At 35.1% G+C, this 17,477-nt stretch overlaps 1 protein-coding gene across 1 annotated transcript in view; it reads right to left on the bottom strand.

Moving 5' to 3' along the window:
- QSER1 (glutamine and serine rich 1) overlaps positions 1–17,477 on the bottom strand; it is a 58,658-nt gene that overhangs the window by 10,044 nt on the left and 31,137 nt on the right. The window contains exons 3-7 of the mRNA XM_006864871.1: positions 11,925–12,247; positions 10,515–10,631; positions 9,717–9,850; positions 7,535–7,749; positions 2,509–2,646 (exon numbers count right to left, since the gene is read on the bottom strand). Of these exons, the coding sequence (XP_006864933.1) occupies positions 2,509–2,646; positions 7,535–7,749; positions 9,717–9,850; positions 10,515–10,631; positions 11,925–12,247 (927 nt within the window). The remainder of the gene's footprint in view (positions 1–2,508; positions 2,647–7,534; positions 7,750–9,716; positions 9,851–10,514; positions 10,632–11,924; positions 12,248–17,477) is intronic.

Genomic DNA, 17,477 nt, shown 5'->3' with positions numbered 1-17,477 from the left:
AGTGGCAGCATCGATGGACTCAAGTGTGGCAACAGTAATGAGGTTGGCCCAGGTTTGGGAAGTGTGTCGTTTTGCTGTGCACAGGGTCGCTATGAGTCGGTACTGACTCGATGTCACCTAACAACAATTCAAGTTCTTATCATTAGTCATCAATGCTTGGTCGAATGGGTACTATCTACAAGTTTGGGCTTTCTTGTACATCTCCCCTCACTTCATTATCAGCTAGACACTTCATTCTCAGCTATAGCCCCCTCCGTGGCTATGTCCTCCTTGTCCATGGGTGCAGGAGTCCCCAGGTCGCACCACACTTCAGACCAACCAGCCCTTCCTCTTCTGTCTCTCAGATCCAGGTCAATGGGAATCTATGGCACATGGTCGGACTCAGCTCATCTCTTCATTGCTGCCTTTCCCCCTCTTCCACTCACCAGTAGACCAATGTGGTGGCCAGTAAGCTTATATGTCTGCTCACGTGTTCCCTTTGAATTTCGGTCTTGGAGGAAGATTAGTTCTGAAGGGGCTTGGTTGCTTGTGTTGATGGCTCCCTGGTGAACAAGTTGCTTGTTCTTGTATTAGTGCCTGTCTTTTTTATCTTGCCAGTAGTGATTACATCTATAAAATACTACAAAAATTTATATTTCACAGAAACAAGCTTTTGTGTTATTAAAAACATTCTAAATCTAACTGCCTGAAATGACCATTACACTAAGAAATGTCCAGTATTGTGCTGTAGGATAAGCACTGGTCTGGTAACTGCAGTGTTGGTGGTTCAAACCCACCAGTTACTCCTAGGAAATCTTATACAGGGTTGCTATGAGTCAGAACTGCTTGTCAGCATTTAACAATAACAACAAAGGATATATATTTTATGATGCAAGGAGTTTTGATTGGAAAAGGAAAGATTCAATGACAAAAGTGCTGACCTAGGGAGATACCCATTTGGGTCTTATTCTTGGTTCTTCTGCCATAAAGTTCTATAACTTTAAGAGATAACATTTACTTTGCTAATACCTTAATTAATAAAAAAAATGCTTAAGGCTAGGTTATCTCTAAGGTCTATAACTGGAATAATAAGAACATCAGAAGAGAGGATAAACAAAAGGATTTAATTTTACTTGAATCCATGATCAACTCCCATGGAAGTAGCTATCAAGAAATCTAATAACATTGCATCGGGCAAATCTGCTACAAAAGACCTCTTTAAAGTGTAAAAAAACTAAGATGTCACACTTTAAAGATGTTCAAACTGACCTTGCTAGACCGCAAGGTCTGGGTGCTTACCCTGCAGTGCCACACTGGACTCTGAAATAGGGAGTACTATCTGAATGATAATGCAGTGAACCACAGGTTCGGTTTGGACCACAAGGTTAGCAGTTCAAACCCACCAGACGCTCCTTGGACACATTATACAGAATCACAATGAGTTGGAACCGACTCGAAGGCACTTAACACCAATAATCTGATTATATGCAGGGTAAGCAATGGACTGCTAACTGCAAGGCTGGAAGTTCAAACCCACCAGCCACTTCTTGGGAACGCTTTACAAAGACGCTATGAGTTAGAACCAACTAGACCACATTTAACAATAACAACAAATCTAATTATATGGTAAGAAAGGCATTGGTCTAGAAGTAAGTTCTTTCTCTACTACTTGCAAGCTATGGGCCCTTAAGCTAATCGCTTAACCTCTCTGAACCTTATTTTTTCCAACTACAAAATGACTATCTTAGTTGTTTTGGAGTCAAAATAAAAATAATGTTATGTCAAAGTATGTGGAAATTATAAAATAGTAGGTATTATTGAATTACATGTTATTGATTACTCTGTTTTTATTCTATTTTGATGTTACATCCACACCACTTGAGAGAATCGTAAAGGAAACTGGTTTATTAATTCTTTAATCCCTTCTTTTCCTTGGCTATGGTGAATGCTATAATAGCTAAAAGGCTAAAATGACTGTTAACAGTTTATTTCATATACCAATTTTGTCCATATTGTACTATAAGAAAAAATTATCAAAGGAAAAGTATAAAGAAATAATATTAAGTGGTATAACCCAGTGCATATATTGTCTACATTAATTAGAAAATAATTTCTCCATGCTGTGTCTTTTATTAAAGAAACAAATACTTTATTTTTTTACAATTTGTATTTTAATCTTTACACTATTATCATCTAGTTCATCTTCCTAATTACTGGAATACAAATATATTAACATCTAGTCCTGCAACTCAAGTTTCATATAATGCAGTTTTAGTAAAATATGATGAGGATAATCAATAATGGAAATAAACTAGTAGACAGTTATATAAGTTTTCCACAGAAAGTTCATATATTCAGACAATGTATGAAAACTCATGACCCATTTTACAGACTCAAGATATTATGAGTATATAGTGACAACATATAGGTATATATTATACAAACCATATAAAAACAATACAAAAGAATAGAAAAAAGAAAAGCAATCCAGAAAGTACTACCAAGAAAGTACTACTTAGAAGTCTGTACCATTGCTCTTCTCTAAGGCTTGCATTGTGTCAGGGTCCAAGGCGATGCTAACAAGCAATTCCATGTAGCTCTTAAAGGTTTCCTTCATTGCTCTTGTGTTCAAAAAACGAGTGACAAAGGGAGCTGGAGGATCAAATTCTGGCAGGGGGAAGAAATGAAATATTAAAATTTCCCTCCTAACAACTTTAAAAGTACTATTCTCTACAAGAGTCCATAAACAGATGAAAGGCTATAGAAAAGATTTCCTCAAATTCAGAATTCTCCCAGTCTTAAAAATACTCTGGATATGATTCACTAAGATGGTTTGCTCATCAAAACCAATGAGTGTTTTATTTTTTTTTAAACAGATTTAATGGTGGTGGTTGTAGTGATAAAGCTCAAGTGTACTTTTGAAAAGTTTCCCATATGATTTTGAAGCCTAGCACCAGACCAGCATTTCGAGACTTAGGCCTGGTAGGAATCGGATTCTTTTCCCCTGGCCCCCATCCCAGACAAAAAATGGGATCAAAAGACAATGGAATTTTACTGCCACATCATGCTGATGTAGTTCTGATGCCTTCTCTTCTGTCTTCATCAGGTAGTAAGAAACTACAAAACATCTGAAGTATGAGTTCTTGCCTCTACACTCAAATTACTAAAAAATTCTGCTATAGGATCAGGACCCATTTAAAAATGTTTAATGTAAACATAGCCAGTGAACAAAGAAAATTTCATTCAAATTCAATAATGGTGGTGACTTTTCTTTTTTTTCTGTGATCTCATTTTATTTTAATAAAATGCAGACCATTGTACAAAATCTTTTCCTTTCATTGATTTTCAGATTTTTTAAAATAATGTGAACAATGATGGCATACAAATGTCATTTACTAGAATACTGTGACCCAAACAGTTAAAAATTAGTAAATGGTAAGTCTATTTTTGCTTCAGAATAGTAGACAAATGATCTGACCAATATTTCTATTGATTTGACTGGCTATTTGGTACTGTAAACACAGCAGTTTTGTAGTTGTTGGGGGCTATTGAGTCAGTACTGACTCAGAACAATCCTATGTACAACAGAACAAAACACTGCCTGCTCCTGAGCCAACCTCACTGTCGATACTAGTTTTTTGCTTTTGTCCTGAGGTTCTGTTTTCACAGAACTAAGAAAAATAAAGTTCTACAAATTGAAGGTGTGCCTTTGTACATTCAAATATAAATCATCACAGCTTATAATAGCAGTTCTCAGTCATGGAACACTGGGACTACACCAAGACATCTGGGGTCTCTAATATCAAAACTATTTTCATAATAAGATTAAGATATTACTTATCATTTTCACTATGTTGGTAATTGCACATATGGTAATTACCCAATAATGTTGGGTAAAACTGCTGGTGCCTTGCTTAGCAAGGCAATGGCATCAAACTATACTAGCAGTCATGTTTCTGCCATGTACTTGTAGGGAAAAAGAGCCAGTTTCATTTATGAATACTTTTTATTGAAGCAGTAAAAATTAATTTTATTAAATCTCCCCTTGTTTTTATGTTTTATTTATGAGTAAATGTTTCTTTCTTTTAAAAATGTTTGTTATCTTAAAAAAAGTTCTTGTGATACTTAGAGATAAACTTCTTCTTAATTTTATAGAAACAGGAATCAAGCTAACATGATTTCAAAATTAAAGGTCTGTAAATGGTTCTTACAAAGACTGTATAAATGTCTTTATGATATTCTGTGTGAACAGATGGCAGTACACATAAAATACTGATGCTGAAAATTATGACATATATTATCTCCAGGAAGAATACCTGGGCAGACTTACAAGATGAACTACCTATTTTTTTTTCACCGAAGTACTGTTCTGAAAGAATGACAGGTAGACACACTATGCCTATTCGGAGTGTGGAATTTGGCAGACATTAAAAAAAAAAAAAATCTATGAAGTGAACCTGTCATGTTAAGGAAACAACTGACAGTTTTTGTTGTCAATGATAACATTTTAGGTTTTAAGTGAAAAGCAGAATTCTGGAAAACTTGTATCTATCACTGTTAGCTTGACAGCTTTCCAACATTTAACAACTTCATTAATGAGGTCAGTATTTAAAAAACATTTTTGATACTATAAAATGAAATGTATGGACATTTGGAAAATCTGCATCACTGAGCTAACTAGTATTTTCCAAATGATCAATGCATAAAGTTATAAAATTTGCATGGATAACAGGTGCATTCAAGGGACCAAAATGAATAGATTTTAATGTGACAAAACAAGAACAGCTTAACAAACTACCACTTGTTAAGTTTTGAGTACTAAAGAAAAATATCCACAATTATCTGAAAAGCCATCTAAAATAGTCCTCTTTTCAACTACGTATCTAAGTGAGGCTGGATTTTCTTTATATATTTTATAACTAAAGTACACAACAAATATGAAATTGAGACTCTTTCACTAAACATTGCTTGTTTTGAAAAGAAAACAAAAAAAAATTTATGTTACTATGTAATGAATTGATCTTAATATTTAATTGGTATTTGGTAAATATCAATACATATCCTACATAGGAGACAAGTGGAATAGTGGATTACACATTGGTCTACTAGCCACAAGGTCAGCAGTTCAAATCTATCAGCTGCTTTGCAGGATAAAGCGGAAGCTTTGTACTCCTGTAAAGATTTATAGCCTTGGAAAGCCTACATAGGGGTCACTATGAGTAAGAATTGACCTGAAGGTAGTTTTTTTTTTTTTAAAGCCTACCTAAACATAAGGTTTTTAAAATGCTCAATAAACTTGATGATTATAAAGGGATCTTGAAACAGATTATGTAAACTGTCACCCTATAACTTTGTTTTGCTAACATTTACTTTCTAAAAAGCACTAAAATGCTTGCTTAACTACTAATGACACCTAGTGGTCACTCAAGTTACTAGTAGAAAGGAAATTTATTTTGTGATTTGAGGAAGCAAACCTCCCTTTATAAATTGTAGGCAGGGCTGCTAACTGCAAAAATAACAAAATGATTTCTATACATATACAAAGCATTTATTTCTTTATAAATTCTGATATGCATACTTCTGGTACAAACATTCAAACACAGCATAAGTGCACTGCTGTACTGGAGAAGACATTTTTGACTATTTCTACTGTGTACTTCTATTGTACAAATAGTTAAGTGCTCAACTACCAACTGAAAAGGTTAGTGGTCGAACCCAGCCATATGTGCCTTGAAAACCAAGCCTGGAGATCAGTTTCCAAAGGGTCACAGTTTTGAAAAACCTATGGCGCAGTTCTGCTCTGCATGGGTTGTCATGAGGCAGAATTGACTTGATGGTCATCAACAGCATTTCTATTAAATTAGTCTCTAATTAGTGTTCAGGCAACAGCTCACATACTTATAATGCATAAGTCTGCCTTTATGCTTAAAGAAAGCAAAAACCATCTGGATATCAACAATTCCCTTAACCCAACACCCAACCCATCATTCAGGTTATGCCAACTTTACATTCTAAACTGATCATAACTGGAATCTCTGCTCCATCACTACCAGCTGAGAGTTCAGACTTTCAAACATGCCTGGACTGTGATGTCTTGAAGTTCAAATAGAAAAGTTACCATTTAAGGTACTCCTCTCCACTTATCTCCCTCTATGGACTCCCCCTCTTTGCCTACAGAATCCCACATTTTTTAGCTTTTTAGGATGGCATACAGAACCTTCAATGATTCCTTCATCCTTATCTCTCTAATTTTAATTTTATACTCTAGAAGAAATGAGATTAGCAAATTTTCTATAAAGGATCTGATGGTAAGTATTGTAGGCTTTGTTGGTCACATGGCCTCTGTATCAACTACTCAAATCTGCCTCGGTACTGGGAAAGCAACCACAAGCAATATATAAACAGGCATACATGTGTTCCAACAAAACTTTATCGACAAAAACAATCTGCTTAAAAATAAAAAATCTGTCTAAGTCTGATTTGGTCATAGGTCATTGTTTACCTATCCCTACTCTGGACTAATGAACCTTCAAAATTTCATGCATTATCACACAAAAATCTTTGAAAGACAATGGAAAGTGTGCTAATATATTTTTATGCTTTACAAGAGCTCTCGTAGCATAGTGGTTACGAATTGGGCTGCGAACCGCAAGGTCAGCAGTTCGAAACTATCAGCTGCTCTGCGGGAGAAAGAGGAGGCTTTCTGCTCCCATAAAGATTTACAGCCTCGGAAACCCTGTTCAGGGTTGCTATGGGTTGGAACCGACTCGACGGCACTTAACAACAACAACATCTATCTTAGTTTTAATTTCTAATATGATAAATATGTCTCTAGTGATGACCACTGTTACAGTAAACAAACCTTCTTTGGGGGCTTTAACATTTTTAAGACAGGAACTAGGTTCCAAGATGAAAAAACTTGAAAACTACTGATTTATTTTAACCATTTCATTTCATAAAAGAGAAAACAAAGGCACAGAGAGAATACCTAGCTTAGATATAGGCACATGGTTGGCTAGCAGCAGATAAATGGTAATAAATAAATAAATACATATATATGAGAAGGCTTCAAAAAGTTCCTTCATACGTATGAGTCGGTTCCAACTCACAGAGACCCTGTATAGGGTTTCTGACATTACTATTAAGTATTAACTAGTTTTAGAGTTGCTCCTAGTCCAGCTTATTTGTGTTTTTGTCTAAGCATGAAGGCAGACTCAGAAATTTGAAACTAGATGATTCTTAGTAATCATTTGACCTAATCCCTACCTAATCCCAAAGAGGTGAGATAACTGGCATTACTAAGGCTAGACAACTCAGGACCTTTCAGTTCACGTCCTCTATCTATTGCACATAGATGTATGTACAGGTCAATGGTACTATCAGTTGATGTGCTTAGGGAATGTGAATATATTTTCAAAAACACTTAAGCAGAACCCAATTATGTGCACAAATCCCCTGGAAAATAAATCAAAATTTAAGTAGTATCACTGCTCCTCTCTTTCCTATTCATGTAGATCATCCAGTTATCAAAGTAGTTAATTCATGATGACCTTACCCTCATCATCACTACTAGAATGGATTTCAGGAGATGAATCGGATTGGGATGATGAAAATTCTTCTTTCCATTTCTTCCGTTTCTTTGGTGGTGGTTCAGCCTTTACTTTTTGCTGTTTAACTTTGGGTTTCATAGAAGGGGTTTTTGTAGTTGTAGCTTTTGGTGTTGGAGAATCAGATGTTTTACTGCTACTGTTTGGTTTAGCCTGAAGAGTTCTGCAATGTTACAAATAATTAAACTTGGTTAACATTGAAATCTTGTCCAAAAAAAACAACAACCTAGAAATAAATAAATGAATCACAAAAGAAAACAGAGTTTTGATTACCTCAGCAATACTTCAAAAATATAGTTCAAATCCTACACATGGTAATTTCAAAAAAAAAAAACCTGTGAACTTCATTCTTTAACTACTGACATTTCATATTTAGTAATTAAATACTCATGACTATTGAGTTGATTCTGATTCACGAGTTATTAAAGGACTAATAATTAAATCTTTTTCTTTCTTCATTCTCATCTCTTTATAATCTCATCTTCCAGATAAATGATGAACAACAAATGATGTAATGCATGATGAGCCCTAATGGCCATATTTAACTCTGACCCTGAAAAGTCTCATAGGCTCTGGTTGTCACAGGTTCTGATGCAGAGATCTCATTGCATATGTCATACAGCCCTAAGGAAGCACTGCTCTATGTGGGTCCTGGAAATTTGAGTAATGAAATTCTACCATAAAAAAGATGAAATGGTTCCAACAGATGGGAACCTTACTTAAACTAGACCTCCCTGTAACTAGATTTGAGAGTATCTATGGCCAGCCCCCATTTCCTATAGAGCCCATAGAGAATTTGGTTAGGTCCATTATCTTCCAGATTCATGCTCCAGACAAACCAGCGTCACATTATTAATGACAACTCGACTGCACATTCATCTAGCAATGTATACATCTACTAGTGCTTTCTCAACATTTATTTTATTTTAACACATTGGTAGGTGGAAAAAGCATTATTATTTTCTTTTAAAATTAAAAAAAGGGGCATCAGAAAGGTTGATCTAATTCTATGTCATAAAGAGCTAGATTCAATCCTTTTGTGTCTAACTCTAATGTTACTACTACCTACATCCGAGTGACACAAAAGCTCTCTGTGAAAGGACCCATACCATCAGAGATGTCTATGACCTTTACAATGCCTGCCTCAAAAAGCATCATTTGTATTAGGCACTGTCTTAGTTACCCGTGCTGCTGTAACAGAAATACCAATTTACTTCCTCACAGTTTGTTAAGGCCGCAAGTCTAAATTTAGAGTGCCAACACTAAGGGAAGGCATTCTCACTGTTGGCTCTGGAAAAGTCTTTGAGCTTCTGTCCCTAGGAGATCTTCATGTGGCTTGGTATCTCACCTTGCTAGTTTGCATTTAATCTCTTTTATATCTCAACATATTGATTCAAGATACAGTCCACACTAACCCTGATTTGTTAAACATGACAAAGACAACCCAATTCCAAATGGGATTATAATCACAAATATAGAAGTTAGGATCTGAGATCTGAAACACATATTTTTAGGGGACATAATTCAATCCACAAAATCCCATCATTTTATGCTCAGACCCCCAAATTCATGTCCTCGCCACAGGTAAAACATATTCCATCACATCATGTCAAAAGTCTAAAATCAATTGCAAGTCCAAAAATCTCATCTTCTGAATAAACTAAATATGGGTATGTTATTAAGCATATTCTACCCTGGGTCAAAATTCCTATGAAATCTGTAATACATGTTAGCTATTTCCAAAGTCAAATAGTATAACAAGCACAAAGTGGACGGACATTTCCATTATAAATGGGAGAAACTGAGGAGAAGAATGGATAAGGGGTGCCAAACAAGTCTAAAACTCAGCAAACAATTTACATTAGTTCTCAAGCCTTCTTCTCTAAGACCATCTGGGCAATGGTGCTTGCCCTCTGGATTCAGGGTGGAGGCCCCTGATCCTGGGCTTCAGCTTCACCTTCCAGGTCCACTGGAATGACAATTCAACTCCTCTGGAAGACTCCATTCACTTGGTTCTCTTAGGCCCCATCTGAGTGGCAACCTAATCCTCAAAGTCTCTTTAATTGATATAATTCTTTGTATAATGACATCACCAGTAACTGCTACATAAGTAGGTAAGAAAATAAATACCTGATAGTTTGTGAAGGCTTATTTCTTGGCTTTTTGGAACACACTCTGACATATTCCTTTTTGTTTGTGTTTTCAATGAACTTCACATATATCCTTTTGTATTTGCTCTTTGCATCTCCAAAATATCCAAGGTACTAAAGAAAGAAACACTTTGAATTACATGATTGTAAAACCTGTACACAAATATTACTTTATTGGCTTAAACGACTATCACATTGTTGTCCTGTGCCGTGGAGTCAGTTCTGACTCAGAGCGAGCCTGTATAGGGTTTTCCAAGGCTTGCAAATCTTTGAAGGAACAGAAAGCTTCATAGCCATCCAAGATGTAGCTCTGGCCAGAATTTCACCCTAAATAAAAATGATCCTTGGGTCATTCACCACTGGAACTCTACATATGGTAGCCATATCATTTGGCTAATCTAATTCACTCAATGTTATTGGACAGCTACAACAATACAAAAGAATAACTTCTGTCAGTCTTCTGATAACATGGTATCTGACTGATACTGAAGAAATCAATATAAGAGCTAAATCCACCTAAGCGTTTTACTAACTCTAATTCCTTTCCTTTATAAAAAAAGTTAACACACACTGTAAAATAATTTAATTTTTAATAGTTCACATTTACCCATTTGATTTTATTTTTAAATTAGATGATCAGATTATCATATACTTAGTAGTTTAAAATTATGCTATATCAGAAATACTTCATATAACATAAATCAAAATTTAAATAACATCTTTTCCTCCAGGATCACTGTCAAAACAGGAAAGCTAATATAAACAAGCAATTACTTACACTATTTGTTGCAGCAAATTCTCTCTGCCCATCTCTAATTTCAGGAACAAACTTCTGTAATAAAGCTTTCTGTACCTTCCAAATCGCTGGGGGTTCCTTTCCTGATTTTAAAGCCTCCTGTAAAAGACAGAATTAATTACATTTATAAACAATAGTGGTTACGAATTGGGCTGCGAACCTTAAGGTCAGCAGTTCGAAACTACCAGCTGTTCCACGGTAGAAAGATGAGGCTTTCTGCTCCCATAAAGATTTACAGCCTCGGAAACCCTGTACAAGGTCGCTATGGGTTGGAACCGACTCGACGGCACTTAACAACATAAACAATAGCGTCATATTTTATATTTACAGAATCTTAGTAATGAAAGGAATCTTATTTAAAGACCCACTTACTTCATCCTTTTCTCTCTTACTGGCTGAACTTTTGTAATAATTCTTATAAACTAGTTATATTTAGCCTCTGTTTAAGTTATGCAGACATTGGGAGCCATTCAAAGTAGCCCAGTGCCCTTTTCCATAGTTAAAATAATTGGAAATTTTCCTCTTAATGATATTATTATTATATATTATTTATATAATAGATATAAGTAATTAATGATAATATTGTTAATATTGTTAATAATAATGATATTATATATTATTTATGTAATTTTTTTATGTGGTGCTGTTGGATTAGCACTGGACTACCAACTCTAAGGCTGGTGGTTCAAAGACACCAGCTGCTCCATGGAAACTTTATACAGGGTTAATATGAGTCAGAACTGACTCGACAGCACACAAAAACAACATATACATAGAACCACATATCACACATAAATATGCTAATAACTAATTCATTATGCTAGGTAGGAACACAGATTTGAATGTTATGTTCATTATACTTTTAATATACCTTTCCTGCCCAATAAAAAAGAAAAAAAAAAAGCAAAAGCAAACAAACAAAACTCTCCAAAATTGGTTTTCTTAACATAGTCAAAAATTTCTTGTATGAAACTATACCATTCTTCTCATGGTTTTAAAATTAATATAGAGAGATTAATTCTACTTTGTATGGTAATCCTTATTAATTTTTTTCTTTCAATTTTAAATTGGGCAAGTGACTATTCTTTCCAAACTCCTAATAGGATGAATTGGGAACCTTGAAAAATTAGTATTTCAAAATGATTCAACTTCTAATACCTAAGTGTACCATTCACATATACATAAAACTATAATAAAGTTTAAATTATTTTAAGCTGTTTTGCAAAATAGCTGGTAGCTTCTGGATTGATTTTATTATTTTAATAAATTGATAACAGAAAAATAATAAAAATATAACATTTGCCATGTAAGTTAGAAGTTATTGAAATCACTGCAAAGATTATCATAGTCATGCCAAACTGTGATCTCTATACATGTAAACATTCACATCACCTTAAAAGTCTCTATGTCTTCGATCTTTACCACAAATTCATCACGTTCTCTGTATTGGCCTTCTCCTCCGCTTTCTGTGTTCTCCTCATCTGTACAACCTTCTATGGCAACAGAGTCTTGTTCCTTAGCAAACTGATCTGAAGGAAGACCATCATGTTCGACGTGTTTTGGGGGTTCTGTAGACTTGATATTTTCTGGAATGTTTACTGTAGATGAAGTAGAGTAGAGAGGTTCTTGCTTAAAAGTACCCACAGTAGTGGAAGTAGTAGTAGCAGTACCAGTAGTACTGGTAGTTAGGCTAGTAGTGGCCACCTGTAGGGCTTCTGAAACTAAAGCAAGCAAATGCACATCAGTATTATAAATATGGAGAAATGAGTTTTCAGTAAAACCTGGAACAGTTTAAAAGGGAGACTGGATTACTTTTGCCATCAAATTGGCTGAAACATTCAAAACCACAAGAAATTAAAGAATGGTTGTTTTTTTCTAAAACCAAAATAGGAGAAAAATACATCTGAGTGACAAGCTGACTGAGCCACTCAACAAACTAGGTTATAATAAAAGGGAATTTCCTCAACTTGATAAAAGAAGTATCTACAAGAAACTCAGACTGAATGCTTTCCTCCTAAAGTCAGGAACAAAACAAGTTTGTCTATTCCCTACACTTCTATAAAATACTTTATTGTATGTAGGTTTCTGTCAGGGAAATTGGGCAAGAAAATGAAATATAAGGCCCCAAAAGAAGAAAAGAAGTAAAAAATGACCTCAATCTAGAGATGACCATGCGTATAGAAAATCCTGTAAAACTGTAAGAAATAACAAATGAGTTCAGCAAGATTGCAGGATACAAAATCAATTGTTTCTATAGACTAGAAATGAACAATCAGAAAACAGAATTAAGAAAATAATTTAATTTACAACAGCATCAGTAAGAATAAAACAGAAATTTAACAAATTTACACTTTTCCCTAGAAAACATTGTTGAAAAAAGCTTTTAGATTTTTTATAATATTAAATATTGTAAGATTTAAAAATATTTAGTATTATTAAGATGGCAATACTGCCAAATTAATCTATAGATTCAACACAATCTCTATCTTAAGTCCAGATGCATTTATTTGCAAAAATAGCTGAAGTGATTATAAAATTCATATGTAAGTGCAAGAGAAACATTATAGCCAAAACAATCTTTAAGAAGAATTAAGTTGCAATACTGACACTTAACCAATTTCAATACAAAGGTACAGTAGTCAAAACATTATGATAAAGGGGCAGATAAAGAAATGAACACAATAGAACCATGAGTCCATAAGCAAACTCTTACACGAGAGGATTTAAAAGCTCATGGAAAAATGGAATTAAAAGATAATGGAGTTTGTTCATAAACTTTTTGAAGCTCCCTCATATTTATGGTCAATTGAGTTTTGACAAGGGTGCCTAATCCATACAACAGGGAAATATACCTAAATGTGAAACTATAAAACTTTTAAGCGGAAACATAGACTCTGGGTTAGGTAATGGCTTCTTAGCACCAAAAACACAAGAAAAAATAAATTGGTCTTAATCAAAACTTAAAACCTTTACAATGCAAACAATACCATCAAGAAAGTGAAAACATCATCCAAATAATGGGGAACATACTAAAGTAAAATTCATATATTTAACATGGATTTGAATGCAAAATAAAGAACACATATGCCTCAAAAATAAACAGTTCAATTTAAAAATAGACAAAAAAATCTGAATACATATTTGTCCCAAAAAACCATACAAACTGTTAATAAACATATGAAAGGAAGCTTGACAACATTAGCCATTAGGTAAATCAAAGTCAAAACCGCAAGGAGATATTTCACCCCTAACAGAAAAAATGGCTTAATAATAACAAAATACACATAAATTCACCAGAGATCTACAAATTGCTAAGAAGCACATGTAAAGATGCTTAGTGCCACTGGTGGTGGTGGTGGTGGTTGTGTGCTGTCACACATGGACCCTGTATAGGGCTTTTGTAGGTAATCTTTATGAGAGCAGAAAGCCTCAGTTTTCTCCTAGGCAGTAGTTGGTGGATTCAAACTGCTGACCCTGTGGTCATGGCTCCTTTCAATGCCATTGTTGTTATTATTGTTAAGTGCAGTCGAATTGGTTCCAACTCATAGTGACCCTGTATAGATAGGGTTTCGGAGGTGCTGCTGGTGGGCTTGAAATGTTGACCTTGTGGTTAGCAGTCCAGTACTTATGCCACAGTGCCACACCAGGACCAAAACTACAACAACAAAAAAATCAAAGTCATTGCTATTGAGTTGATTCTGACTCAAACGTACCCTATAGGACAAGGGAGAGCTTCCCTATAGGGTCTCCAAAGCTGTCACTGTTTACAGAAGCAGACTGCCACATCCTTCTCTTGTAGACTGGCTAAGTGAGTTTGAATTGCCAATTAGCCCATAATACTGCATCACCAGAGCTCCCATTAGTCACTGTTGTTAAGTGTTATCAAGTCGGTTCTGGTCCATAGCAACCCTGGATTGGGTTTCCGAGGAGTAGCTGGTGGGATTGAACCTCTGACCTTGTGGTTCAAACTGACTTTGTGGTCCAGCACATTACCCTGAGGCACCATACCATTAGTCATTGTTGATGTTAAGTGCCATTGAGTTGGTTCCAACCCACAGTGACCCTGTATAGGGTTTCCGAGGAGCAGCTGGTGAGCTTGAAACCACCAACCTTGCAGTTCATAGTTTTGCAGTCCAGCGCATTAACCCACAGTGCACACCGGGACACCCCATTAGTCGTTGTTAAGTGCCATCGAGTCGGTTCTGACCCACAGCAACCCTGGATAGGGTTTCTGAGGTGCAGCTGGTAAGTTTAATTGCCAACCTTGCAGTTCAAAAGGCTTTGCAGTCTGGCACAGTAACCCACAGTGCCACACCAGGACTCCATTGTTGTGCCGTATTTTCATCTCCCTAAGGACTCCATTAGGGAGATGAAAATAAAAACAATGGTGTAGACAAACTCATCCCTATGATAAAATGACTATGATCTTTTTTCAGTGGAAAATATAATGGTATTGGCAAGGATATGGAGTGTTTTGAAACCTTATTTATTGCTGGAAGGAATATAATACAATCTGGCCACTACAGAAACCAGTTTGGTGGTTCCTCTAAAATGAAACAGTACTGCCACAGCAGTCTCAATCCTAGGTATATACACCAAAGAATTAAAGTAGAAATGTACACAGAAACAAACAGATCAATGTTCACTGCAGTGTCATTCATAATATCCAAATGGTATAAGCAACTTAAATGTTTATCAGTAGGTAAATGAATACACAGAATGCGGTACATACAAACAATGGGCTATTAATCATAAAGAAAATTGAAGTCCTGATACATTATACAATATGGGTTAACCATGGAAATATTATGCTAAGTGAAAAAAATCAGTCATAAAAGGGCAGGCATTGTGATGGAGCAGCTGGAGACTTTAGATCCAGAGACGGAGAGCAACTGTGTGCTGAAGACCTGGGGGGTACAGGGGAAGGATTGCAACCATGGCAATGAGACGATATATGATAGAATGAATGTAAAACTAATGTTCTCCCATGTAAACTATCACATAATCCACAATAAAACATTTGAGAAAAAAAAAAAAGGGCAGGCATTGTAAAATCCACTTTTATGAAACAGGCAAATAAAAATAGGCAAAAAAAAAAAGGTAGGAAAAATGGGAAAGGGGGAAGTCACTTAGGGGACACTACTAGTGTTTTTAAATATTGGTGAAATAATTTGGCAAAGGATAAAAGTAATGATGCTCAACAGTGATGAACATAATTTTTGTGTCACTGAATTATACATATAAAAATTATTGAATTGGTAAATGTTCTATCACATATAAGAGATTCGTGGTGTGGTACTTACTGTAAGATCCACACTGGACTTTGAACCACAAGGTAGGCAGTTCAAACCCACCAGCTGTTCCTCGGAAATTCCATACAGGGTCACTGTGAGTTGAAACTGACTCGACAGCACTTAACAACATATATATAAGCACTTGGCTGTAAACCACAATGACCACAGTTCCAACACTGCCAGCTGCTCTGTCAGAGAAAGATGAGGCTTTCTGCTCCCACAAAAATTTTAAAAAGCCCCAGAAACCCTATATAGGATCGTTATGAGCTGAAACTGACCAGCAGTTAACAACAATATATTTACCAAAAAATTTTAAATTACAGATAAATAAGAAGTTCTAACAAGAATATGGAAAAATTAGGGCCCTCATATATTGTTGGTAGATATGTAAAGTGGCATGAGAATTTTGGAACGTAGATTGGGCATTTCTGAAAATGTTAAACCTGAAATTATGATATATATCATGATGTATAATAACTCAGTTTTATAGTATGCAAGGAGAAGTAAAAAAACAAAAAAACAAAAACAATAAATGAGACAAGAAAGAAAAAGAAACAAAACAACTCGAATCACAATGTAAGAGGGTACATTTCAGTCCAATTATGTCTTAAATTACATTAAATGCAAATGGCCTAAATGTTTCATTTAAAGATAGAAGGTAATTCACCCAACTCTCCCAACAAAAGATGATTTTAAAAGTTACATAAAATATAAGAATCTTCTTAAAATCATGAAAGAACTAGCAAGATACTAACAGGCTGAGATTTACGAGATGATAGATATTCAGGAAGGTGACCATGATTTGGGGCCCACTTTACCCCAGGCAGGATATTTGGGGTTGAGAAGGAGAACATAAGAGTCCATGGCCTGTGCCATCAGGGTTGCAACATGGATATCCCAGAAAATGCCCTAGTAGGTATCTCAAAGAGAGAGCTTGTCTGGAGGAGAAAGAATATACTTTTTGGACTCAAATTATTACTCCAAATAATATTTAAGATATGACACTGATCACTCAATTAAAATACAAATGAACACATTAGGAGAAAAGACTACATTAATGAGAACTAGCACTATAAACAGATAACAGATACAAACCTACAGGTAGTCCAGAGACTGAAATTACAGACACAGACCTAAAAACAACTGTCCTTACTATATTGGTAAGGATAAACGTGAAATTGAATTTCAGCCAAGAATCAGAATCACAAAAAGTAACATACTAGTGAAAAAAGAAGAAATTCTGAAAAGGAAAAATAAAATATTTCAAGTTAAGATTAGGTCAATAGAACAGCCAAAGCTAAAAAAAGAATAAAATGGAAGACAAATTGATAAGAAACAATGGATGGACAGAGGTAAAATGCAGTAACATAAAACTGAAAAAAAGTTCTGAAAGCAAGCTGAGGGGGAAAGAAAAGTAAACAACTTTCATTCTCAACAGAGCAAAAGTATACCAATGTAACAATGAAAAAATAAAGAACATCAAAATACAGTGTAAGAATAAGTACTAGGAAACTAACAATCATACTAGAACTCCACATCCAGCAGTGTATGTATGTATGTATGTATGTATGTATATATATATACATTTTTTTTAAATTAAATGTTTTTATTTTGCATTGAGTGAAAGTTTACAGGGCACATCATCAGCTTC

This window comes from Chrysochloris asiatica, unplaced genomic scaffold (genome assembly GCF_000296735.1).
Source record: "Chrysochloris asiatica unplaced genomic scaffold, ChrAsi1.0 scaffold00072, whole genome shotgun sequence".
NCBI classification, from domain to species: domain Eukaryota; kingdom Metazoa; phylum Chordata; class Mammalia; order Afrosoricida; family Chrysochloridae; genus Chrysochloris; species Chrysochloris asiatica.
This window is presented reverse-complemented; position numbering and strand designations above follow the sequence as displayed.